Source organism: Falco rusticolus, chromosome 7 (assembly GCF_015220075.1).
Source record: "Falco rusticolus isolate bFalRus1 chromosome 7, bFalRus1.pri, whole genome shotgun sequence".
NCBI lineage: Eukaryota > Metazoa > Chordata > Aves > Falconiformes > Falconidae > Falco > Falco rusticolus.
In genome coordinates, this window is record NC_051193.1 from 65,854,293 (window position 1) to 65,881,150 (window position 26,858).

The 26,858-nt window shown below is 41.9% G+C and overlaps 1 protein-coding gene across 35 annotated transcripts in view; it reads left to right on the plus strand.

Moving 5' to 3' along the window:
* The window catches only part of NRXN3 (neurexin 3), a 1,022,019-nt gene that overhangs the window by 255,508 nt on the left and 739,653 nt on the right, over positions 1–26,858 (plus strand). For 21 of the 35 annotated variants that reach the window (XR_005105297.1, XM_037394470.1, XM_037394492.1 and 18 more), the window contains 3 exons: positions 11,250–11,551; positions 16,860–16,883; positions 18,644–18,805. Coding sequence is in view for 33 of the 35 variants with exons in the window: in XM_037394470.1 (XP_037250367.1) it covers positions 11,250–11,551; positions 16,860–16,883; positions 18,644–18,805 (488 nt within the window). In the remaining 2 variants the exon portion in view is untranslated. The remainder of the gene's footprint in view (positions 1–11,249; positions 11,552–16,859; positions 16,884–18,643; positions 18,806–26,858) is intronic. The other 14 variants (XR_005105300.1, XM_037394499.1, XM_037394497.1 and 11 more) reach the window with 1 other exon arrangement.

The following is a 26,858-nucleotide window of genomic DNA, read 5'->3' on the forward strand; positions in this document are numbered from 1 at the left end:
GGCCATAGCTGCTGTGCCAGCTTGTAACAGTCCCTTGCCTGTGGCTTTGTTTTGAGAAGAATCGTTGTGCCTCAAATTGGGTTGGATACTGCTGCTTTCATAAATGGTCCTAATGATGTCTCACAACGAGCATAAATGAAGGGTAGCAGTAGTGTTTGGCAGCGTATTTTGATATTGTGGCAGTACTGGGGTCCACACATCCACACTTTCCGATAACACCGAAGCTGTATGGAGCTGACATTACCGCAGCCTGCGATAGCAGTCTCATGCGCTGCTCTGCCCCGCTCTGCATCTCTCTCCTGCCTCACTTTTGCCTTTCACCTTGCTTTGCATCTCCCCTTTCCCGTGGGCATGGCTTTCAATACCGCTCACTGGTATTGAAAAGGATAATTTTGTGGATCATTATTGTGTTATTACAGTGATTAGCATTAACTATTTTTCTACTCACACTTCACTGCTCAACAGCAAGCGTGACGCCTGCTGGAAGGCTGCTGCTAACACAAGCGCATGTGCATGCACAAGTGCACACACGCACCTCTTACGGTGCTGCCTCTCTGCTCCTGTCCTTCCAGCCCCTTTCTTTGAAAGCTTCCAGGAGTTTTCTGAAATACTGCCATTCAATGGAAGTAGGAATTTCTCCTCCCGCTAGGATCCTTCGACGTGTTTTTGTTCTGAATGCACTATTCTACTTTCCTTCTCTCAATGTTGGTGTAAATCTTTGTTGTTCATTCCTGCAGTCAGTCTTGGAAGACTCCCACCAACATTCCCCATGTTTTTTTCCCAAGCAGGACCAGTCCTACCACACATGTAGGGAAGACTGCAATAGCTGCTTAATGTTCTCCCTAATGCTATGGCTTTTTACTAAGGTCAGAAAGTTTGGGAAAGGCCTTGTTTTTCAGTATGGTAAGGAACAAAAATGCCATAGGTGCATCCTCTTCTATGAGCTGAATATCAGTGCTTTTGAATCTATGCCGAGTAGTAAACAGGTCTACATACCATCAGGATTGGTATTTTGTGTTTGACTTCTGGTTTTTAATAGGCTGGCAGAGTAAGGGCAGTGTGAAACTGGGGATTGCAACTGGGATACAGATTGCTGCTGAAGAACTGGAGGTCTCTCTTAGGTGGTGAATATAATGTTGGCGTGTAAGTTGCTTCAGTTTTTTAAAAAAGCCTGGTCTGCGTAAAACAATGGCACTTCTGTTAAACACAGGACATAAGAAGCGGGTGAATCGAGAGCTTAGCTGTGCACTTGCATGCTTGTACCCTGCTGTGCTGTCATGCGTGTTGTACACAGAATGGCAGAGGGGCCGGGTAACAACCCAGCAATAGAGATACCTCTGTGAGAGCAGGGCTGGTGAGTATGTTAAATCCAGGGTTTATGTTCACGGTACTGCGCCGTTCTCTCTCTGGTCAGCTTGCACTTTGCTGAGTGTCCGTAAGGCAACATTTCTGCTGAGCGGTGTATTCTGAGACTGGCATCCTTATGTTTGAGAATGATGCACCAGGAAAATAAGTAAATTAGAAGAAATACAGAGCAAAATAAAAAAGATAAGAAAAAGTAAATACAGCAGGAATGGAAATTGTCCTCACGCATGCTCAGCAGTGAGGAATCTGGAGGAGTTCTTATGCCCAGCACATCTTCATGGTACCCGAGCCCTTGACACCATTAGTAGCAACACCTTGCTTTCCCTGCACCTTCTGGAGCTGGGAGTAAGAGTAGCAAAATTGTTCAGAGAAATTAAAAGAAAAAAGTACACTTTGTTCAACCAAAACAAATTGTGAATTTACATGAATATATCCAATCATTTCAGGCAAATTATTGTTTAAAATTGATTTATTCAGCATCATTCATTTCAAAATAAACATGTTTCATGCTTTTATTTTAAAATGGAGCTCTGTTTTTTAAGAAATGTATTTTTAAGGAAGTGTAAAATAAAATTGTTAAAATTTATTTTGGGTTAAGCAAGACATTGGCTTGTGTCATCTTCTCACAGATATGGAATATTTTTTGTTTTGCAGAGAAGTTCTATTAAACTTGTAGAGCGTTCTTTTCCCATGGGTCTCAGGGACTTAACCTATGTTTTTGTTATCTTTGTAGTACAGATGGAGACAGGCGAGGTTAATTAAGTGCCTCAGGTTGCACAGTAAATCAGTGGCAAAGTTTAGAATAAAATGCTCAGGTTCTGACTTCTACACCTGTAGTTTGTCATTTAGATCAATTTTGGTGAGCAATTTAAAAAATGATGTTACTAACCATATGCTATAATCTTTTGTAGACATATGTCATCTTATTTATTCATTTTCATTATTGTAGTACTAATACTGCTGTTATTAAAGCATTTTAGCTAAAAGATTTTATGAACACATTTTTCAGCTATTTTGTGTGGTATTGGAGCAAATGATGCTGCTGGGTGATTTCTGTAGTAAATGGTTCATTCACGCAGGTTCAAATTCTTCTTCAGACCTTTCTGCTTTCTGCTTCCCTTCAGAAAAAGACAGAAAAGGTGGGTTAGAGAGTCAGCAGGCAATCTGTGGATCATATTATCGATGAATCTAGGTTTAAATAATTTTTGTCTATGCTGAACTAAGTAGGAGATTTTTGGTGATACATCTGATTATTTTTTTTTTCTCTCTGAAGAGATGTTGAAAGGACTGTTGAGTGAAGAAGAATCTTCCAGGGTTGAGAAGGAAAACAGCTTTTCATTTGTCTGAATTTTCAATTGTTTAGATGGTGTGAACTTCAACTGTATATTTAGTAAGTGCATGCTTCAGAAATGTGAAGCGGTCATGCTTTTAACAGACTATTAACTCTATCACTGATGTATAAAAGTGATACATGGAAACTGCTTTATATGTTTCCCATTAGATAGTGTATGGTAACTGTTTGAGGACCAGGAGCCCAGGGGATCTTCCTCCTTTCTTTGGGTTAGAAGTTCAGGCACTATCATGCCTGTTGCCTCCCTTTGTGCTCAGCCTTTGCTGTGCAGTGGCCCAAATTCATCAGGAGAGCTAAGTCACTTTGCAGGACTTGTTCTGCACCTCGTAAGCATGATTTGCGGTCCAGGGAGTCAGAGCGTCCTCTGTGTTGGAGCCAGCCCGAAGAGCATCGTCCAAGGACGGAGGCAGCAGCAAGCCGAGGTGGAACCTGCATCTCTGGAGCTGTTATGCAGCATCTTTAGGGAAAGCAGTTCTTCCTCCTGTTTTCATTAAGAGCTTTGGAGCTCAGGGAAATAAGATTAGTCAGGTTTGACAAAAAGACGAACATTCGTTGTATTGCCGAGTCTCCTTGATCGCTTCTGGGCTTAAGTCTGAGAACCTTTTAGGAAGCATTTCCCTTTAAACTCCAAGGGTAACGTGTAAAGTAACAGATAATGGAGGAGAGGGCATGATTCATGCTAGGCACTTGGTGTTCTCTGGTGTAGCATAATGCTTCCTTTGGTCTTTCTGGTGAGATGAAAGAGCTTTTTGGGTGAGACCAGAGCTGGTACAGTACGTGCGAAATTTGAGTTCAGCACTGAAAGAGCGCTGACTGTTGAGTGCAGCTCGGCTTTGCTTTGGGCTCCTAAGTTCTTTGCATCTCTTAAATGTGATGGGAGATGTTGTCCTCCATTGATTCTTACCTACACAGTTTCTGATGATGTTACTGTGATTCTTCTCTGCTTCCAAGTTACAGATTATGTAGATACAATAAGTGAGAATGAGGGGCCTGAGGAAACAATAAACGACACTATTTCTGAAAAATCTAACATTACCCAGAGTGGTTTAAAGCTAGTAAGCATTTGGGAAACTACTCTTTTTACTGTGGGATTCCAGCTCAGCACTTAATCTTCTCCATTATAACATCTTTCTATGATTTTACAGACAATTTTTTTTTTCCAACAAGAAAAAATCTTTCTTCTGAAAATTTATTCCCATAATTTCCTTGAAGTTAGAGGTAATATTCTTTTCATAACGTTTTACCAATGCAGTCAGTTCAGTCATCTCATTATGGCATTAAGATGACTTACATGTTCTTACTTTACAGTTTATGGGGTTTAGATGCAGTATATGATATGACTCAAAGCTTCCCCATCTCAGTATCACTGTTGGTGATGCTTGGAAGATGCTTCATGCATAGAAGACTGTTTTGCACGCTATTTCTTAGGTATTTAAATAATTAAGTAAGTTCTGTAAGACTTTTCAAACAAATACTTGCTTTTGACTATTGAGAGCACAAAAGTGTGTATGTGAGGGAGCGAGCATGGGACCTTACGAGAGGGTTTGATTAGTGGTGCCACTGATTCAATCAGGTGACGTGAAGAATGATGAGACTAGAAAAAACAGAACTATCTGGATGTATTATTTTTCCTGCCCAAAGGCTAGAGAGGAGGAATGCACAAAAGGACAACTTAATGGAGGATGTAGTAATCTGCTGTTAGTACCTATTACTGGAGTCTGTCACCATCTTTTTAAAATAATAACCTGATTATTGCTAAACTATCCAGCTTTGTTTTAATCACATGAATCTGGGTGAGCTGCTTTGATTGCTTCTGAGGGCTTTCATTAGGGTTTCAGCGTTCAGTTGCTGGACAACTCTTTTGGAGGGTGACGGAAATAGTTCACCTTTTTTGTCCTTCAGAGGTGTTGGCTGAGTTATTTTCTGTGACATTTGATGTACAGTTTCCCCTCCCCTAACCTCTGAGGGAACATCAGATACATGTGAAAGTGACTCGGAACATAAATTGTTCGCTGTTCGGTAACATTGAGGATGATAGCTATTATAGGTGGCTCCCAGGATAGAATTACCTCCTTGTAGAGTTCGTGGGAGTTGGCCCAGACTGGGGTTCTGCCCCATCCTTTGGGAGGCAACACCTTGATCTGTCACAGCTTATCATCTAGAACAGCTTCTATTTCCCCCTTAGTTCATGTTGTTCATATGTAGAATTCATTTTTATTTGTTATGACTCTGTTCAAAAGATTTCCTACACCTCAATTAGAATTTTAAAACTTTAGGCCTTATTGTTTATAGTTTAAGTATTAGTGTAGAAAGGAGATGAAGATATAAGCACTGTTGTGAAGACATTTAGTCATGTCCATACCCAGCTATACAGCGACAAAGCAGGAACACCTGTTAGTTTCAGCAGTACAGGAAAAATGTCACTATTTATTTATTTATTTATTTATTTATTTATTTATTTTGCCAGAAACACCAAATTCAGTTGTGCTTGCTAGGATTGTGATGTTAGCTAGCCCATCATCCCATGAGAAATGAATTAGTTTGTTTCCTTGTGTTAGGTGTCATGCTGCTGAAAGCACAGCTGATGCCCATGTGCAGTAAGTTCACAGCCACCGAGTAGCATGGCTGTGCTGCAATACTCCATCGGCATGTCCTCAGGTGAGGAGGGACCGTCATTCAAGCAGCAGAACTAATGCCAATAGTGAGAACTTCTGCCTTTTCTCACTTGCACTTGGGCCTTCTGTGTAGCTGTATTTCACAACACTGTATCATATCGTTATTATACTAGCTTAGTTATTGTTCCATAATACCTTTTAAGTACATTGATATTTTTCCTTCTGTGTTCTGATTTGTGGTGAAGATTGGTTGGGGTATTTTGGGTTTTTTTTCTGTCTGTTTTTGTTTGTTTGTTTGTTTGTTTTTCCCCCTGTCAGTAATCCTCTATTTTAATAACTGTTCTGTGGTTGTTGTCAGTGGAACTTTGGCAGCAGTTTTTAAGACAAATTGCATACCTGTAGGATCTTCCAAAGTTACAGAGAGGTGTTAAATGGTAGGGAGAAAAGGTTTCTGTAAATACTATTTTCCTTGTTGACCACTATTTGACAGAAGGTCAAGGGAGTACCTGGCTGTTTTGCTGCCTCCGTCTTTAGTGCACACTGCTTTGGCAGAGAAGCCTGCAGCTTGACAGTGTTAGACCGTTCCTAGATTAACAGACAGCACCAGCTCTTCTGTGCAAAGCACAGAAAATCACTCAGATAAGGTAAATTCCACCGAACGCTGGAGTGGTTATTAATTCTGAAGCAGTGCGAAGTGTTTGCTTTTCTCACTGACAGAAGACGTGCTCCAATGTTGGCTGCAAACCCAACCCCACTGAGACAGGGACTGCTCCGAGCACAGCTGTAATGCAGTGGGCTTTGACAGAAGGTGGGAGGGCGAGCAGCTGACTTTTAAGAGAGCTGCTTGACTTTTTCTTCAGGAGACTTCAGGAAAGTCACGGTTCATTTAATATTTTTTTCTAAATCTTTCCTAATTGTGTCTGAGGCCAGAAATCCTGTTACATGAGATGCTGCTTTTGTTGAGAAATGAACTTCATGCCCCTGGGCAGAATCAGTGCTTCTAGGATTTGTTGGTTTTGGCTTCACAGTCATGAAGTATTTATTTTCTGGCATGATCCGAAACTTTGGAGGCTCCTCTGCTCCACACTCTTTGCTGGGGTGACTTCTTGGTGTGACTGGAGAAAAATAGGAGGTTAGTTTCTCTTTGCAAATGTTCAAGAACCTATGGAATGAGCCCAGGATGAGGAGCTAGGAACTTCTGAACTCAAATGATTCCTTTACTATTGATTTTCTTGGTCGCCATGAGTAAATCCATTAAAATGTCTGTGCATTGGTTTCCTCACACAGAAATCACAATGCCAAGGTTTCTCTACTTCCTAATGATGCTGTGAATTCTGAATATTTGAGTCCTCCTATGTAGAAGGAGCTTTGACAGGAACATGTAGCAGGCAGCTTTGCGTGTAAAAACTGAAGTTCAAATTACTATCTGGCTCTCCTGAACAGGCAGTGTCACCATGCAAAATATTGAAAGATCCCCAGTCTTTAGCTCTCCTGGGAACATAAGACTCTGCAAGCTCTGGGGTTTCTGCAGGGAGGAGAGAAGCTGGGAGCTTGGCTAAGGTAGTTGTTGGCCATGCTTTTGTTTCTGTCTTTGCTATCAGCCATAGGGACTGATAGCTGATCTGGGGAATTGAATAGGTGTAGATCTGAGACTTGCAGTCCTGGCTTTGCAGTGGGGTGGTGATGGTAACTGCTTGTAGCTTTGCCTATTAGTGGTTAGTCAGAAAAGGATAAGAGTTTCCCACTTCTTAAAGTGATGGTGAAGTTTTGTCTTGGATCTCTGCAAATCCCAGCTGTTGCAGAGAGTTCGGTTATGTGAATGTGTTCGAAAATAAATAATAGCTTTTAGATTAATATTCACGAGTAAAATGGAAGGTTTAATTGCTTACATGTGCTGACCTGCTTTCAGATTCTATTTTTTGTAAATCTGAATGGCATTAACTGAGTTTAAAAATAAATCTTGCAAATCATGTATAAATCAAGAATTTGCAAACATATTCTAAATGCTGTTTTATGTAAATGTTATTTTATGCAGTTTCATTGTCACACTTGATCAGCTAGATCATTAATTCAAGTTAATATCAATTGCTATATACAGGGTTTCACATCCCAGCAAAACCAGGGTTTAACCTATTGCTTCTGGTGACACCAAGGATTCCTGTTGACTTTGAGTTGGGCCTTAAGTTTAGCTGTTCTAGGTTACCTGTGTTGCTGTGCGGAGGCTTGTTGGTACACTACCACTGTTTAAAGTATACAGAAGCTGTAAATATCACAGTGCAACTTGTGGAGCCTTCAGAAATGTACAGCACAAGGGTCATGAGGTAACAAATAACAAGCGGTTCATCACTCTCAGGTCTTCTGGGCATCGCTAGGTTATGTCTTGAAAGCATGTGGAAATACTGGGAGACCTGCAGCCTGCTCAGGGCTTGCTCTTTTCATACGTTGTAGTTAGAACCTGTATCCCTTTATCCCCTTCATGCTGTCTGGTAATTCTCATGTGCTTTATGGTCATAGCCATCACATATGTCAGAGCATCCTAAGAGGCAGGACAGTGTGGAAAGGCTGTACGTAGTAAAAAACCTTTCACGTGGCCTGACGCAGGCTGCTGTGTTGTACCTTGGAGGAATACACAGTCAAGCCCTTCAGCAACCGGAGCCTGATCTGTGCACCAAAGCGTTTCCTAAGACTGGTAAACCAGCCATTCACATGGCCACTGGTAAACTGTTTAGGAATTAGTGGCTTGGCGGATACAGTCTTAGAGTACGTTGAGCTTGGGCGTTGCGGTTATGAGGCATGGGGTGAGGGTTTTGTGCGTGGTGATCTGCAAATTTGACTCTGTCCAGAACAGCCACTTAAGGAAAAAGAAAACCCTACAACAACATCTGAAACAGAAACGGGTGATGTTCTCCCAAGAACAGGAAGGATACAAAGATGGATCAGGTCCAGAATCCCATCTGTGACAAGGGTCAGAAGCAGATGACTGATAGAAACAGGCAGATGAGGTAGCTGTACCCAGAGGTGGGTTGATGGCACCTTATATTAAGACCAGTCGTACAAGTAAAAGCAATATCTCTCTGAATTTTCTCTGCTCTGTTTTGATGAGTGCACTGGTTGCCTTAAATTACCATTTAGATTTCTAATCTACTCTTTACCTTCTCCTTTGTACTAAGTAGACCAGTGAGATTTTGTGTAAGTGGTTGAAAAAGTGGAAATGAGCTCTATTAATATGTCTTGTACTGTGTGAACAATCAACCCCCCGTGCCCCCCTTCCCAGAGACGAGAAATGTGTATGCAGCGCTTGGCACATCTACGGCTGTGGGAAGAAGGCTCAGTCGTAATGATCCTGTTTGACTCCTGCCCTCAGACGCCGGTTATCTGATGGGAATTACCTGCAGATACATAGAACATATGTCCGGCTTGATTGTAACACATTCCCTTCCAATGGAGCAGGAGTGACTAGGCAGGGGAATTACCATGGTGGAGAGGGTTGTTAAGCACTCGGCTCTGACTTCCAGAACTGCAATCAGTATCAGCCCTCTGCGCTCAGGTTGGTTGAACACTGACACAAGCGGATGAGCTCCTTGGTGGTAGTGAAATGTATTCAGAATAGAATCACAGAACTAAGTAATTAGGAGGAGACCTCCTGAGGCCATGTGGTCCAACCACTACCTTGGAGAAGGCCCAGTTTGAGCAGCAGCTCAGGACTCTGCATAATCAAGTTTTTAGTGTTTCTGAAGGATGGAGATTTCAGTCTCTTTAGGCCCTTGCTAGGGTCTGACCATCCTCAGATGAAACATTTTTTTCATACAGAATAGGAATTTTTTGTATTCTAGCTATGTTTGTTGCCTCTCATCCCTCTTCTGCAGACCTCTGAGAAGAATTTGGCCCTGTCTTGAGTCATTGTAGAGGACAGTAACATTTTCCTTGAGTTGTCTCTCCTTGAGGTAGAACAAACCCAGCTTTCCCAGCCTCTCCATACATGTCACCTACTCCAGCACCTTGAGCACTGCGGTAGCTGTTTGCTGGACTCGCTCCAGTATGCCAAAGCCATTTTTATATGGGAGAGCTTGATACTGGACAGAATGCTCCTGGTGTGGTCTCGCCAGTGTCCATTAGTGGAAGAATTGCTTCCCTCGGCCTGCTGTCTGCATTCTGGCTAACACAGCCCAGCATGTGGCCGGCCTTTGCTGAAAGGGCAGGCACTGCTGACGTGGGTGCAGCTTCTCTGCTGGGGCCCTCAGGTCTTCTTTCACAAAGCTGCTTTTGAGCCAGTTGGCTCCCAACCTGTACTGTTGCATGGAGTAATTTGTCTTAGTGTTTGCATGCCAGGATGTATAGACACATGGTTCGCTTACATAAGTGTAAACATGCATTACTGCTGCCTTCAAAGTGCTGGATTTTTTAATGAGTTTATTCTGCGATACCCTCCATCAAGACTGCAAAAGTCTCTGCTTAAAGCACACCTATTGTTTGAGGATGATATATGTTCATGTTGCAACACTGTGCTGTTCTGTCAGCACTGTTCCATGCTGTGAGGGCAGATATTTTACCATGCAGTTATTTTTCAAGAATGGCTACGACAAGTACTTCCCCTTCAGTCTTGTACTAATAAATACTGGTTAATCTGTATTAAGATTACTAAATGAGACAAAATGAAGCAGAAAAATGCTATTAATGTAATTGGTAATAGCACCAGCACTTGTCTTCTGCAGGAGATTGCAAGCAATGATAGCTTGACTGCCTGTACCATCTAGTTTATTCATGCTGAGGCTTGCTTTCACAGCTGGGGGTCAGGAAGGTGCTGCAATATGGGGAGGGGGGGATCTATGTAAACTCCATTGTAAGTACCATTTTCCCCCAGACAACACTAGTAGGAATGGGCTACAGACAGCCCTCCTGCAAGCTTTACCAGCACCATCTTAAATTTCTTCTACTGGGCCAAACTGGGGTACACAGCTGGCTCAGGTCATCTGAGCGCAGTGCGGCAGCAGAGCTGGCTCTGGGTGAGGTGGAAGCCCAGGTACTGGGAGGTGGACTTCCAGCTCACGTGAAGGATTTTTATGGTATTCAAATGCTGCCTCCAGTTGTTAAGAAATTAGTTCAGTGGTTTTCCTTACTGTACAGACGAAATGTTTTTTCTTAATGAAGAAATATTTCATGTCATGTGCTGTGAATAATTCCCCATGTTTATTTTCGCTGTATGAAAATTATATGCTTGTCCAGTACAGATTTTCTGGATAAGGTGATCAAACAGGTAAAGTTCTGAGATGTGTTTACCAGCAACGTTGTTACTTAACAGCTGTGGACAAAATGTTTGATGTGGACTTCCCTGATGGTCTCAGACAAGGAAGCTATAGGACACTTCGTGTGGCTCTCTTGTGTGCTTGGTCTGTCATTCAGCTGAAAGAAAAGGGCAGCTCTTTCAGGATTATGTTCTGATGCCCATCTTAAATTGCCTGGCAGATGGGTTAAGATAAGTTCAGACGACATTAGACATTAATTTAAATACCGATCATTGGGAAATGCTGGTTTCTTTTGGAAGAATACTTGTGTGATGGTCATGTCGTGACTGGTAGCATTTTCCATTGTTCTCCCAAAAAGGATGCGAAGTGTCTCATAGCAGTGTCTTTAAATGTACTTTCCCTAGACTCCACTGCGTACTTTTGAACGGTCCCTATGGTGACAGTGCTGCAGTGCAACTGAAAACACAGCACTGAATTTCTCCGGTACCGAGGACCCTGCTGTTAATTCTCTTGATAGCCATATGACAAGAGGAGCTGTACAGTCATTAGCATGCCATGATATATAGCTCTATAAAACATTAACAGTGCTGTGGGATCACATAGAAATTTCATGACAACCTTAAATCTCTTCTTGGCTGACTGCTGAATAGTCCTTTTGTTTCCCATTTTTTCCAGCACGAGATGAGAACATGGCCACTTTCCGTGGTTCCGAATACCTTTGCTATGACCTGTCGCAAAACCCCATCCAGAGCAGCAGCGATGAGATCACTCTCTCCTTCAAGACATGGCAACGCAACGGGCTCATTCTGCACACGGGCAAGTCAGCTGATTATGTCAACCTGGCCCTGAAAGACGGTGCAGTTTCGTTGGTCATTAACCTGGGGTCTGGGGCCTTCGAGGCCATTGTGGAACCGGTCAATGGCAAGTTCAATGACAACGCATGGCATGACGTTAAGGTGACACGCAACCTGCGGCAGGTAATGATGGAGGGGAGGGGAGAAAATGATGGAGGGGAGGGGAGAAAATGCTGGGGAAAACTTTGTTCTGTTTTAGCGGGATGGGCAGATGGGAGAAAGTAATGGAGCAATGGGGATGCTCAATGGAACTGCTAGAGTTTCTCCAGCTTTTCTGGATCTTGGTATCTGAAGGACAGTGAAAAAACATTAACTGATTGGAATTTATCCCTGTTGTGATATCTTCATTTCTACGTTTTTAATTTTCTATTTTTTTTCAGTTTGATTTAATAATAAAAACTCCTGAAATAACTTTACTTTCATCTCCCTTTTCCTTTTCTCTTTTTCTGTTCTTCCTTTTTTATTTTGTTATTTCCTTAATTATGATTCAATCTTATCAGTAATATTCTTGTTGCATTTAATTACTGTGGGAACAGAGTCTTTTTCCAACAGCCAACGCTCTACACCTCTCTCCTTTTTCTTTCAGTTTTGTTAATTGGTTTAACCATTGCCATGATGTCATAATTATAATTCTGGAAATCTTTTATTTTTCGTTTACTTTTTCTTTTTTTGTGTGTGTGCATGTGAGTGTGCAGGTATGCAGGCTGGTGGGTATGTGTGTAATTATTTTAACTTTATAGCTTTGGATTTAATTGGCTGGAGTCTTCCTGAGTCTTCTTGATTCTCTGTTCTTTGCTTCTTTTTGATTTTTCCCCCCTTCTTTCTATAATGAGTTTCTACTTTATTTCTTGTGTCTCTGCCTATGAGACTCTTCTGTTGGCTGTGAGGACTGGAAAAGTGGAAGGATCAAAAAAGCCAAGCAAACCCAGATCAATCCAACACCCTACAATTCCACATTGGAAAAGTTTTTCTGATTTTACCACTGTAATTTTGCACATCTGCATGCTGCTTGTCTAATCAGACAACTCTATCAGGTGATGTATTCGGTAGTAGGTTAGTCTTAAAATCCTGAAGCCTTCCTCATGAAATATAAATTTAGACATAAATAGATAAAATTAAATAACCTTGCTGTGAAAGCTGGTGAATATATCAAGTCACTAAGGCCCATCCGCTGCATGATAAATGAGGGTTACACTGTGAATCAGAGCTATTGGGTGTCTTGCTGACTGGTAGAGGCAGCAGAAATAGCTTGTAAACTAAGATTTGTGAAAGCAATATAATCTGTTTATTTGCTCGTTAATGTGAATATTAATACAACCCTTAATAGTTTTATTTAAGTTTATACAATGTCATTTTCTGAGTAAACAGCTTTCATGGTAACATTTTATGGTAGCTAAGATAAAATGTGAGTATAGGATAATCGGTGCCAGGGATCAGAAACAGTCTCTACTAGCAGATGTCAGCTGATAATTTATCTGTTGCAATGATTTTCATATCTTTCTTTTAAATATTTGGGGTTTGGGCTGAAGATGTTTGTCTTTCCCACGTGAATCCCTGTATTTCTACACGCTCAGAATGTCTGGGTCTTTGACAAAATATCCGTCATCAGGCTGCAGGGTTCTTTCTTAGGGCAACACGAGTCTGTTTTCAATAGTATATATGCAGATGCAAATTTAATTTCTCATGCAGTGGATGGGTCTTCATGATCCTATTTCATTCAGACATTCCCATCAGTCCAGTATAGGGAAATGTACCAGCTGGTGAGGTTTGTCAGCCTGGAAGGGTCACAATATATGGCTTTATTTGATGCATTTGTTGTTTTTAGATGGTTTCAGAATGGCTGGTGTCTGAATATTTCAGTATAGCTTACTGGTCATTTTAATTAATTATACTTTTCATTTTTCTTGGAAATTGGTTTTCAATGGGAAAACGGGCCTGAAGCAAAATACATCCTTCCTTCGTGCCAGGGTTGGTTCAAATCTTGAAGAAGGAGAAAGTGAGGAAGGGTCACAGACGAAACTGTGGATGAGGACCTCTCCCTTTCTTTTCCTAATCTTTCAGCTAGTGATTATTTTCTTGGTCCACAGTTAAATGGAAATACATCTATGCCTCTTTTATTAGGCCAGGACAGTGCTTTGGGAATTATTAGAAAGCAGGTGAGTCCTTTGCCAGTTAAGCAGCACCTCAAATTTTTAATCCTCCTGATGTATTCACTGTGGATGTTTTCAGGTGATCCTGAATTCTTCAACGATCTAACTTGACTGGGCAAGAGAGAGGATGCTTTAATAAGATGGCTGTGCTCTCTCCAAAGAAAAGGGCGGTCTTAAATTAAAAATAAGTACCAGAGGTGATTTGGGGTCTAATTCTATAGATAGGTAAGACAGAATACAGTTCAACCAATAAATATCAATTAGGCTGGAACTTTTTTGAGTCATCTTTTCCCTGGATACTTCTATTTTAACTTCTGATCAAGTTCACTCTCAAAATTAAAACATTGACCAAGAACCTAAAACTGCCCATAAATTAGGATTGATGAGGCCTTGAGGAGAAGCAATCCTGCCAGTCCTGAAAGTTGTCATCCACAAATTATTGGTAAGTTTAACCACATTTTTCAAAAAGAAGAAACCTTGAATGCTGCAGCCTTCCTGTCGGGTCCTGTTCATTTTTACTTTTAATTCATATGACTAGGGATGAGGAAGTCTTAAACCCCTTCAATCTTTGGGAGAAAGAGTTAGGAAAAGATTGAAAACTTCAATGAATAATAATTAATTAATACCTGCTGTGGACATTTTTCAGGACACAGCTAAGAATGGTCACACTATATCTTGACCTTTTAAATGCTTCATTTAACAGCAACAAAAAAGGGATAAATACACCATTCTAAATAAAGCACAGGATGAAGGAGATCTGTTTTCCTCCATTCTGACAACAGCTTCCAACAGCTTATGTCTCTGGTGTTGTCTGTGTGTACATGAGAAACAGTTTCTCAGTCTGTAAAGTACTTAACCATTTATCAGAGACACTATGAACCTGTGAAGTCCTCTGATACCTTCACATAGATGTTATAAAGGATGAAGATTATTTATAATTCTTTTAAAATTATACATTTTGTCCTTTATTGCATCCAATGTAATTTTGTATATCCTAAATAATTTTGTATGTAATAAATTATCTACTCTGCATCTTGCCTGACATCAATTCACCTGTAAAGTCACAGCATAACGCAGGTCCCTTGGAAGTCTTGTTTCCGGTTGTGCTCATGCTTCCTGGTGTTTCCCAAAACCAAACAAAAAACCCAACAAAAAAATACTGCCTCTGAGTATCGATGCTTTACAGGGAAATCAGTAGCCTCCTTGTAATTGGTCAAAACACTATTGCACTGGAGATAAATGTATTTCTCTTTAAAATGAACTTTAAAAAAGTTAATTAGAAATTCCAAGAATACAATCCAAAGCTAAAAGAATGCCAGGTAAATGGGCTAGCAGCAGCTTCAGGATGCCATCTAGTCTTTTTCTTTGCTCCTTTTGGGGTTAGGAGAAGGGGGAGGAGGATTTGCATAATTTTTTGGCTGTTCCTAGAATTAGAGCAGAACTTTAAATAGCTGGAGTTTTGCCCAGTACTTTTTGGAACTGTTAAATGTTTTGTAGCTAAGCTAGGAGAGTACTAAGTGCTGCTTTTTTTTTTTTTTTTTTTTTTTTAGATCAAATGACTATCACAGCAGTTAATCTTCTTAGAGACAAACCAAGTGAACCCACAGATTCCCTTGAGTAGTGATCGTTAATGTCAAAGCAAATCTCCTTGTTTATTTATCTTATTGTTTCAGTTAAAACTAAGCCCTTTTCTGCCTTGTGAGAAACCTTTACTTAGAAACAGGATCATGGCTGTGTTTTACCAGGGCTTTGAGAGCGCGTTTGGGGCAGTCTGGTCTGGTGGGAGGAGGAGGAGAGGAGAAGGTCAGGCTTCCTGTGTCTGTCTTCAGGTCTGCCACTGCCAGTCCGTCCCATTTTCAGCATGCTCTTCCCCCCTGTCCCATAGTTCAGCTCCCTTCTTTGTAGAAATGGATTTACTAGCACAACATATCACTGCGAGTGAGACTTCCTTGATGAATAATTCAGGAGTTCGTGCTTGTTATACCCCGGTAAAGAATATTATTATTTCATTCTCATAGACAAGTAAAATAGACTTGGGACATTATGTTCAATGCCATGAAGGTTTCACAAAGTTACTTCCTTAGTCAATGCACGACTCTGAAATTTGCAAACAGATAGTTTTTACATGAGGCAGCGCAGAGCTAGCTTGTGTAATTTAGGATAGTTCTTGCCAGCTTCAATCACAGTGAAACAAGGACTTGGAGCCTCCACGGGATGCACTTCCCTATTAACGCTGAAGCCAGTCACTGTGCAAAATGTGCTGTAAAGATCTCAAGGTCCCCAGCTGCTAAAAAGCAAACAAGAAACAATGTGTAGGTTCAAAGAGTTGGCATCTGGGTGCCTTGGGAGGGATTAACAAAGCATCTGCAAAGTTCTGCTAAACCCACCTAAGTCAACTGCCTCGTGAATTCTCCTAGCTCCTCCATAACATAGATGCAGTGTAACAGGAGAGACACTAAATCTTGTTAACCTGTCTTCAGCCTTGACACAAGTGGCACGATTCTTCCTACACAATTCCTCGACACATTTCTTCCTACAGTAGGAGAGGCTCAATTTCTATACTCTCAGATGACACAAGTGAGCTACAGGCAAGCAGCCAAGCATGGCATTTTTGTGTGCTTTTCCCAAAAGTCAAAACCTCACCTGCTGTAAAGAAACCTGCAGATGGGGAAACTTGGAAGGAAGACTCAGAGTCTTGAACTCATCTTCATCTGTATCCTCCAGCCAAAGGGAATATTGGACTGCTTGTGGTACTCTGCAGGACCTAAGGATAGTGAGGCTTGGAAGAGGAGCAGGAATTGGGGGTGGGGTGGGTGGAAGAAGGGAGTCATGGCTGGGTCTGTGCTGAAGGGGCGAGCAGTGTACTGTGTGCGTACATCTTTGAGGGTAAGGTTCTTGTTTGAGGCAAGCACCTTGGTGGGCACTCAAAGAGTAAGTATTGCACTGTTTTAACTTTGCTTCAGTCCTGGATAATGTATATGAGGGTTAAAGTTAATAAATACCAGGGTGGGAAGACTAGACAGAACCCTTCTTTATAGCCTAGATGGCATGGTTCCCCATAGAGTCCTGGTCATATTGTCCTCTTTCTCACTTTGTGTGTCTTAGGTGCCCCATGCCTTTTTTTGAAAGACTAACACTAGACCATTCATGCAATGTGTCATTTTTACTAACCAACTAATGTACTAACACCCTAACGACTCATCTTTGCTTTTAGTTATTTTAATTAACAATCGTTCTGTTCACGATTTTTTAATTTCCTTTCTTCCCCCTTTTCCGCAAAGCACTCAGGCATTGGACACGCTATGGTAAACAAACTACATTGTCTGGTAGATATCATTCTTATTGTCTCTTTTTTTGGGTTTGCCGTGTGTTACCTGCCTTTTCCTTCCCCTACCCCCTCTTTTCCCCCCCTCCTTTATACTTACTTCTTCCTTTAATTTTATTTTAATTTCATTGAAAACTCCCTCCCCCCCCCCCCTTTTTTTTTCCCTTTTCTTCTTTTTTAATGGAAAAATGAACAACAAAAGCAACTAACACAACTGTTCTGGAAATGGGGTTTGGATATTTCATTGGTTTCTTCACCTCCCTCTTTAGTTCTTCTTCTCCACTCCATTCCAGCGATAAATTGTTGGGTTTTTTTGTTCCTCACTTTTGAGTTTAGCTTTCTCTCTTTTGCTTTGGCTTTTTTTTTTTTTTTTAACCCCACCTCCCCTTTTGGTTTTTGTTTTTTACTCTGAAGGTTTCTAGATCAGAACCATTGCAGGGCCTCTAGTCCGTGGTGGTGAAGGCTCTCTTTTTCTCTCATCCTTTTGTTGTGGCAATGGCTGTTACAGGCAAACTGGCCAGAGTTGTCCTCTTTCTCCTGATTTTCCCCCACTTCCCTCCCTCCTCTTTCTCTCCTCCCCATCCCTCTCTCTCTCTCTCACTTTCTCTCTGACCTCTACCTGCCGTGGCCGACAGGAGCTCAGCCGGTTGTTTGTTTCAGTACACACTCTGCATGGCATGTCCACGTCTGGTGACTCGCCCGTCTCCTCCTGGCCTCGATCTATTTTCCTCCATCTTCCCTTTAAACCACTAACAACATCTAAACAAAACACATAAAATTCATTTGCTCCTCTCCCTCCCTCTCCTTCCGTCCCCCATCACCCTTCATGTGTTTGGGGTTAGAGGTTTTGGGGACATTTCTGTTTGGTTTTGAGTTTTTTTTATTATTATGGGGTTTGTTTGGTATTTTTATTTTTGATTGCATGCAAGCGTGAAATAGTTTTTTTTCCCTCTCTCTCCTTCTCCCCCTCTCTCTTTTCTCTCTTGTTTTCCTGTAATCTTTCTGGGCTCCAGTTATATTGGCATGACAAGTCAAAATGCAGTATGTGCACGCTTTGTGTTTTCTTTCTTTCTCATCTCTGCTTCCCTCACACTTATTGGTTTGTGGTTGATTTATTTTGATTTATTTTATTTTGATTTATTTCCTATTTATATTTTATTTTTGAGTTAGTTTGGTTTTTTAAATTTTTTATTTTTGGGGTGGTGGGTGTGTGTCTCTCTAGGTACATGGCATGCACATCCATAATGTATTGAAAGTGAGATCCCTATTCCCCCTCCCCGAATGCATGATCGTCAGTGTGCTGTGAGCAAAAGAAGCATATAAAAATAAAAAATACCAACCTCGTCTTCATTAGTGTTTTTTTTTTTTTTACTAACAACCATAACTAACTGTAATCATGAAAATAAATACTAATTAATCATAAAATCAGCTAATATGAGAAATCTTCAAGGACAGTTCCATTTTCTGGCCTGAATAGATGGAAAGCATCTTGATGGGTAGACTGCCAGGTCACCCTGACAGTGCTGATGCACCAGAAAGGGGAGAAGCAGATGCTGGAGCATTTCCGTTGTGGGTGAAGCAGACCAGAAAATGGAGCTTGGCTGAACTAAAAAATACATACCAAATCTCAACAAAATCCTTAATAAAACTGACATAAAATTATAGGGGAGGTAACTCATCCCGTTCAGGATTGTAAGGTCATTGCTGGGATTTTCTTTGTCCATTGTGTCCCTTGAACAGGTGACAATCTCTGTGGATGGCATCCTTACCACCACGGGCTACACGCAGGAGGACTACACCATGCTGGGCTCAGATGACTTCTTTTATGTGGGAGGGAGCCCCAGTACTGCCGATTTACCTGGTTCTCCAGTAAGCAACAACTTCATGGGCTGCCTCAAAGAGGTAACTGTTTCAAATTAATTCTTGTTTCTGTGCTTTTGGTTTCTCCAAGTCCTCACTCTTCCCTGCCTTTCATTACACACTCCGTGTCTTTCCCTGATGCTGAATTTTACGCTGATACTGCAATAGCTTTGTAAGAATAAACTTGTCATTCAGCTGGACAGAAGGCATCAGCTGCAAAACTCATGAGCTTATGGTCAGAATCAGACTTTGAGTGCTTGGATTACAGAAAAAATATCCATGGTAGTGGGAGAGGTGCCTTCTGTAAGCTGTTAACCATTCAGAAGAAAGCATTACAGTCATCTAGGCACAGAGGCATTAAAAAAAAATAAATGGCCTTTGATTACTAAGCAGCATTTTTGGGTGAAAAAAATCATAACCAGAAGCTTATTTAGAGGTTTTTTTAAGGTCCCGTGTTTCACCTGGAAATACACTGTCGTCAATTTTCCAGGAAGATAGAGTCAGAATAAACCTGAAAAATTAAAGTCGAAGGTAGCATAAAAGATGTATGTAAATTATGTAAGGAGAATGCAGCGTAAGATCTAATGGAGGTGCAGCGATAATGTGGCGTGTAGGCTTGACGTGTACTGTGGTGGGAAGTCCGCGCAGCAGAGTTGCTGCGATGGTCAGGAACAGCTAGCTGGCTTCCAAACCCGCGTTGTCTCACACTGGCTGGCTGTCTTTGTCACATAGTTAATCCACAACTTTGAGAAAATCCACACATGGGTAATAGAGATTGGACTGCCTGGCTAGCAGCAGGAACCAGAATTATTTTCCTTGGGGTGAGGGTAGTTAAAAAAAAAAAAAAAAAAAAATAGAACAAACCAAAAGATGAAGCCTCAGCCCAAAGCCGAAATGTCGGTGCAGTTTGTTATTTGGGTGTTATGCCCTGTAGTCAGCTTTTGAATTCTTTCCTATCTCTTCAAATAGAATTTGTGATGATCACTTTAATTAATGTTGGTGCTGGTATTGACATCTCCAAAGTGTGTTACAGAAAGCTTACTGAAAAACAAGCTTAAATTTTCTGTAAGTCAGCTTCTTAGCTAGCCCGGAATAAGAGGAGTTTCTTGCAAGAGTTTTCTCCCCTGATTTTGTGATTCTGTACTCATACTGTTTATCACAGGGTGTGGCTGGGTGGGTCTAATTTTATTTGCAGCCCAGAGAGTTGTCATAATATTCTGTTTGTATAAACATTTAATATCAGAGGGAAGGCAGAGCTGAGTTTTCATACAGGAGTCATGGAAACAGCGATGCTGAGCTAGATGTTGTTCCGTGACTATAACTGCCTGACAAGTTACCATCCTACTGATGCTCGACTCCTGATGTCAAGGGTTGTATGTTATGTGCCACTTCTTTAATGTGAGCAATGGCTGTCAGAGCCTGGAGCTGCTTTCCTGCCTGACCTCTGGATTAGTTAAGGGGATGCACATATGCTGGAAAAAAGCATGTGAGCATCGTGCATAGGAAATGAAACAACCCTGCTGAAAACAAACTGTCGTACAGAGATCAAATCCTTCTGTTTTCGTTTATAGAGCCTCAGGCCTGATTTTCATAGGCACTGAGCATCCCAGTTTGATTGAAATCAAGAGGAGATACAGCTTCTTAGTGTCTCTTTAAATCAGGATCTTAATTTTATTTATGGATGCTATGAACATAACACTTAGCAGAGGCCATTTTTATGTGTGCTTTAAGTCAAGCCAATGGAGCAGAGAAAGCGGTGACAAGAAAATCTTCAGCAGCTTTATTATTTATATAATCATTTGTATTCTATTAGTTTGCACAATGTACTAAGAGCCGCTTACATAGCCATCCCAGGCTTATAATGCTTTATAGGAAGAAAAAAACAAGCAACCACTTAAGAACGAGAGGAAGAGGAAGAAAACAGATAATCTCAACGTGCTTTGTAATCTTCACTTGACTAGGCAGTGACAGGAGATGTGTATGAGCAGCTGTCTCGACTTAAAGGCAGGCTGGTTCTTGTGGGTTTGAGCTATAGTCTGCTTGACAGCAACCTGCTCTTGGTAGCAGTCCAGTAGCACTTTCAGGTGTGGTGAAAATGTGCCCCAAATGTACCTTGCTGGCCCCTGAGGATGGCCCCCAGTGTTCACTGAACATAAGTGTAGTGCGGGGTTGTCAGGGGAGGCACCCGTAAATGGAATGAATGGAGAAACGTAATATTTTAAAAGGAAAGCTAATTAGCACTTTGCATTTCCATTCTGTCATTCCTCCAGACCCCTTAGGCTGCAGGATGAGTGCGGGTATCACTAGGGAGTGAAGAAAGGTTCCCACTGTGCTTTTCCTCAGTTCTGGTTTTGACAAGTGGAGGTGATGGAGAACTGCGATTAATGAGGAAAGCAGCCCTAAACGACTGCCGGAATCCTGAGCGAACCCAGCAGTGCTACTGTAGCACCGATACCTGCACCGAGCAAGGTATCAGAACAGATAGCCTGTGCAGGCTGAGAAGGCTCCTCATTGCACACGCAGTGAGTTGGTCGAAGACATCAAAGCAGACAGTGCTTTCATTAAGTGAAACTTTGGATGAGTTGAGCAGAAAATGATTTGCCCTGTGAAATTCCTCCCAGGGGTTGGTTTCCCCTTTTTTCCATTGCTAGGGGTAAAACCACTGATGGCAAAGGTAGCAGGATCAACTTGAGATCCGCTTGGAATTAGGGGGTGGTTCTTTTAAGTGTTTTCTTTATGTTTACTTCTGAAATGCCAGGGTATATCTATGCAGTGCAGTGCAGCAGGGTATGAAAGAAACCTGTGCTGGCTGGAGAAGGCTGGAATACCTGTGGGGATCAGACTGGAGCCCTGGGGCAGCCAGCTTTGATCCTTGAAGAGGCAGAACTGCATTGGTGCAGTGCTTGTTTGCCGAGAATGCTTCTGGTTCCGCTACAGGGAACTTGTCTCTTTGTACAGCATGGCAGTGTATTTCATAAATCATTCCCTATAGGTTATGTTTGATTTTTTTTTTTTTAATTATTATTATTATTTGTGGCCAAGAAAGATGCTAAGTCTCTCATCAGCCAGTACTGGAGGAGCTTGAGCTTTTAAGGAAAATATTCTAAGCTAAGTTAGACAAAGTGGTAGATAAACTGTAATAGCAAGTGTTGCTCCTTTCAGATTATGCTTTCTAGTAGAGCAATGCTCTTTTTTCCTACTGAAGTCCTAGATATGTAATCGCCTGTTACAAGAGACATAACACATCCTGAGTGGATTGTACTGCCGTTTGCAGCAGTGAAGAGCAGCCTGCCAAGCCCTGGCCTGATCTCTTGAAGGTGTTAAAGCAGAGTTGACGACTTCCCCTGGGGATGTCTCACTTTTTGAGGAAGGCAAAGGGATTGATGCAGGCTTTGGGGTGACACTTTCAGCCTTCCCTCTGTAATCTTTTTCTTATTTCATCTGGACTGCATCAGCCTCACAGTACAGCAACCAAACTGCTCACGTGGGAGCTAAGAGGGCTTCTTGAGTGGAGCATTGCCTTCCCACTTCCTCCGAGATTGCACGCAGGTGCTGAAGTGCAGTGGGGCAGGCTGCCTAAGGACGCTCTGGCCCTTTGCAGCTGGGGTTGGTGGCAGGAGGAGGGGCAGCTCTGGCAGGGTAGGCACTTCATGTGGCCAGAGTCTAAGCCTTGCCAGGAGGAACTGGTAGAGTGCGTAGGAGTGCGTTCCTGGCAAGGAACTAAGGATCTCAGGGCTCCTCTGCTGTGATGCCAAAACCGCACAGAGTAACTGCTCAGAGACGAATTTTGTCTTTTAAGCAGCAAAGGTATTTATTTCGTGCAACGCTGGGGAGCTAGCCAATTTGCACCGGACAAACTAGCTCCTAAGTTTTCAGTGAAAAGTCAGGTAATTTATACAGTTTTCTTGAGACGTTACTACATTTTTACATACATATTCATTTGATTTTGACACCTAATCATTCTATTCATAATAGGTGGGATCTAGGTGGAGTAAATCTTTCAGTTTTCTTTGTTCACGGTTTCCTGACTCATGGTCTCCTTATCTCCTTCAGGTGCCCACCTTATCTTTTCTAATTATTCAGAGTACATTCCTTTAACATTGTCAGTGGTACATACCTTTACTTTAACATGTCAGTGGAACCTTTTCTTACTCAGAGTACTTTTCTTATTATTCAGAGTACATTCCTTTCTCTACACAAACAGAGCATCACCCAGAGCATTGTACCAAACTCATCATGACAAACTCATTGTACCAAACTCATCTTTTTAAGACCTTGTTGTTTCAGCTGCAGTATCTAAATAAGCCCTGGTGAAGGCAACCATGTTTTCCTTGAGTTGTCTGAGCTAATGTTTCCTCCCTTTACCACAGAATAGATGCTCCTGCCTCTTCCTTGTGGCTTCTGGTTCCGACTGAAGAGATTCCGCTAAGTTGCTAGCAGTAATATATCTAAATCATAAATCCAAGTGCTGAATGTGTAGTTCAGGTTGGTTTTCTTCTCTCCGTTTTCATCAGAATTAAAGATGTCCCGATGTCTGGTAGTGCTGTTTTTTTACATTTCTCCACAGCCATCCTGGCACTGTTGCAGTATACCTGACGCTGAATGAGGGAGCAAGACTGGAAAAAAGAAGTAACTTTTCCTCTGAAAACTTTAAAAGGCAGAATATGCAAATAGGACAGTACACAGATATCAGGCATAGACATTGCATTGATTCTGCGTAAAATTTAAGGACTTTTAGTCTGAAGATAAATTGTTTTAGAGGAACTCTGTGGGGAAACTGGTGTATATCCTGTTGTGGAGAAAATCAGATATGGGATAAGAGAGAGGCACAGAAGCACATCTGAGGCCAGTGAGCAGAAATGTTATTTCTGTGTCAGGGAAGGAGTGAGAGTGTTTTGAAAGTCAGTGAATGGATAAACATGGAGAAGCACTGCCTGGAGGCAGAAGGGGTAAAGGGTCTGTTAATCGTTTTTAGAGACAGCTGTATGGCCAGAAGGAGGTAGGACAAGACAGGTAATGACAAACAGCTAGGTTCTGCATGTACTGGAGAGTCTTAGGGAGGAGGTTCCGGTAATCAGGGATGGAGATGGAGAGTGGCTAGCTGGGAAATATAGCTGTGTTGGCAAAGAGGGAAAACTGGATTTCAATCTTTTATCACTAGGGAAGGGAGAATATTTCCTAGGCTCTGTCAGGGAGGCAGCCATTCAGATTCGATTTACTTGGAGCAGTACTCAGCTGGTGCAGATGGAGGGTGCTTTAGAAGAGCCTGAGGTGGTCCCTAGAGAATGGATGTGCATGAGAGAATTTATGAAAACTTCACATTCTTCTATCAATGCTTTATTAAAATCTCAGTTATGAGAAACGTTGATTGGTACTAACAGCTTGATGGAGGCAGTGAGGTTTGCATATGGGCGGAATATGGCAGAAATTATTGCAGGGGTCAGGCACCATCTGGCCGTGATGGGAGAAAGCTGTGAAAGCTTAGATCATTTCTGTCTGCAATTTAACTGCTAGGAGCCAGGTTTCCAAATGGTTCATGAGTGTGCCCAGTTGCTCTGTGTACATCTCAGATGCTATCTGCAAGCCAGGTTATTTTCAGGCCTATTTGCGTGTGTAATGATGATGTTTGGGGATGAGTTCTTCTGGTTGGAGTGTCACACTGGGGAAGAGGCTGAAGGTGCAGATAGAAGAAGGTCTAAAGCATGGAGGCAGTGAAAAACAGCTTGAGTACGAAGAGAGCAGACGAAGGAAGTTGCAGTTTTAAGATCCCCTTCCTAACAGGCAGATCAGATAGCCCAAAAGCTTTTGGGTGTGCAAGATCCCGTTCCAGGGCAGTGATTTAACAGAACCCTAGGGATGCATAAGAGGAGAGTCAGGAATCAATAGTGCAGGGAGTTTCAGTGATGCACGGTGGAGGAAGTTACCACGGGAATGGCACTCATTGCCTCTACATGTTGGTTCAACACTGCAGCTTGTGTTTGGACCAGCCTGTTTCCTATCTGTATTACTTAGTGAATTTAATATTTGAAAAAGGAAGGGGGGGGGCTAGTGGTACTGTCTAGAAGCAGGAAAATCAGGGCCAAAGGCTGAATATGACTCCATTCCTCAAAATATGTCTTGTTCTTAATCTTGGTCTCCCATTACTATTTCCTGCCAAAACCTCCCAAATAGCCCTGATGATGGTGACTGATTCTTAAACTTCTAGATCCCAGAGACCTGTAAAGTTTTTGGCGGCCCCTCACTCTTTAGATTTCCAATTGCATTCCTGCTGTTTTGGTGGATCAACCTCCTGCTGCAGCTCTAGGCTGTGTGTATTGAGAGTCAAGGATGTGCATCTTCTCTGTGCATCTGCAGAGCACCCAGCACAAGGCCTTTGTGCTCTTGTAGAAACGTAACAACACAGTGGCTTGGGAGACACAGCAGGGGAGGGACATTGGGCAACATTTTGAGTGGCTTCCTGTTGAAATTCATGAAGGTAATAAGAAAAAAAAAAAAGAGATTTATAAAAAGATTTAATTTGTGGGTGGGAATAGAGGCACTTGGAAACTGAAAGCAATATGAGACAAGGGAAGATGCTGAGAGAATCCTGAACAGACCAATAGATGGGGAGGGGAAGATTATAGTGTTTTCTCATTAAGTAATGCTTGTAAGTTTAGTTCCTTGGCTGGTTTGTATTTGATATTTCTATATTAGCTCAGAGTCAGAAGGGATCTATGGTTGGGCAATAGAACATTTCCCAGGCTGCCTGCTGGCTGCCAACGCATGTTGAATGCCAGCACATGGAATCCTGAAAGACTTTGTGGTACACAGTGAAGAATGCCTTGTACTTTCTGTTATGAGTGTGGGACATGACATGAAGTCAAGGTGAGCAAAAGTCTCTCTGAACGAAGCATCCGAAAGCTGAAGCACCTTGCCCATCTGTCTCTGGGCTTTTTGACAGCACTGAAAAAGAAGCAACATTTTGAGGAGGATTATTATTAAACAAGCTCTTTTATCTTGCTAGAGGAACTTCTGTTGCCCTGAAGGGCCTTTGCTATGCTGCCAGGAGTGACGTTGTGCCTCCCTTCTTTGGCTTGCCTATACATTTACATGTGCGCACTGTCCTATAACTGTAAAAGATTGGATCATGCCAGCCTCTTTTCTCAGAAATAACTACTAGAGTGGAATTTACCTTACAAGTCTGAGAGAAAATCTGTAATGCTGCTTATGTCAAACCAGGCATAAGTAAAGTCAGTCTGCTGTGGTTCATGGTCCTAATACTAACATTTAGCAGTGATGAATGTCAGCCTTTATGGAGGAGGCACTTGATTCACTTGATTTTGCTAGTGGCTTTTTTAGGGAATGATTTAGCCAGGACGAGAGAAAAGAGGAACATGTGTGTGAGCATAGGTGGGGCAGTCCTTCCAACACAGAAAGTCTACGTCCATACTGTCCCTGTAGTCTCTGAGCTTGTTCCTATTTAGTAGCCTTTGGGTGAGTTCCCTTCACTTTCCCCACTTCTGAAAAACCAAGAAAGTAGCATATCCTAGACTGAGAGCTCCCAAGAGGTGCTCAGATGAGAATGTCCCAGTCAGATTGATGTAACAGATTAATATCTTTGGGTTTGGGGTGTAATTGTGTAGTGCCTAATGTGTTTGGGTTTTTTTCTAAATTGTGATTCCTGTGAATGACAGGGATCTCACACAGAAAGTCCAGTGGTACAGTTTGGTGCATTGTGACCCTATATGCAGTAAATACATGTACTAAAAGTCTAATTCATAAAGATGAATAATGTTAGCTCATAGGACCCTTTGTCTGAAGAGTTCAGTAGGTGGCTTTTTCAAAGCAGCCTCAGAAATGTTGGCTTCTTTCAAACTGCTGGCCTAAAATAGCAATGCTAAAGGGTGTAAATGTCATCGTTCTCTTCCTTCAAATGCTGCAACTGAGGCACTGTGTGTGCACACTGAGCTGTGATGTGACTCAGTCAGCATCATACAGCCTGGCACTGGTTGAGTAACAGATAGAAGAGGGACATCCTACTTATCACTCTATTTGCTGCCCTTCCTCCTGGCAAGAGAGCCTAGGTCTTCAGTGCAGTGTAAGTGTCACGGCTGAC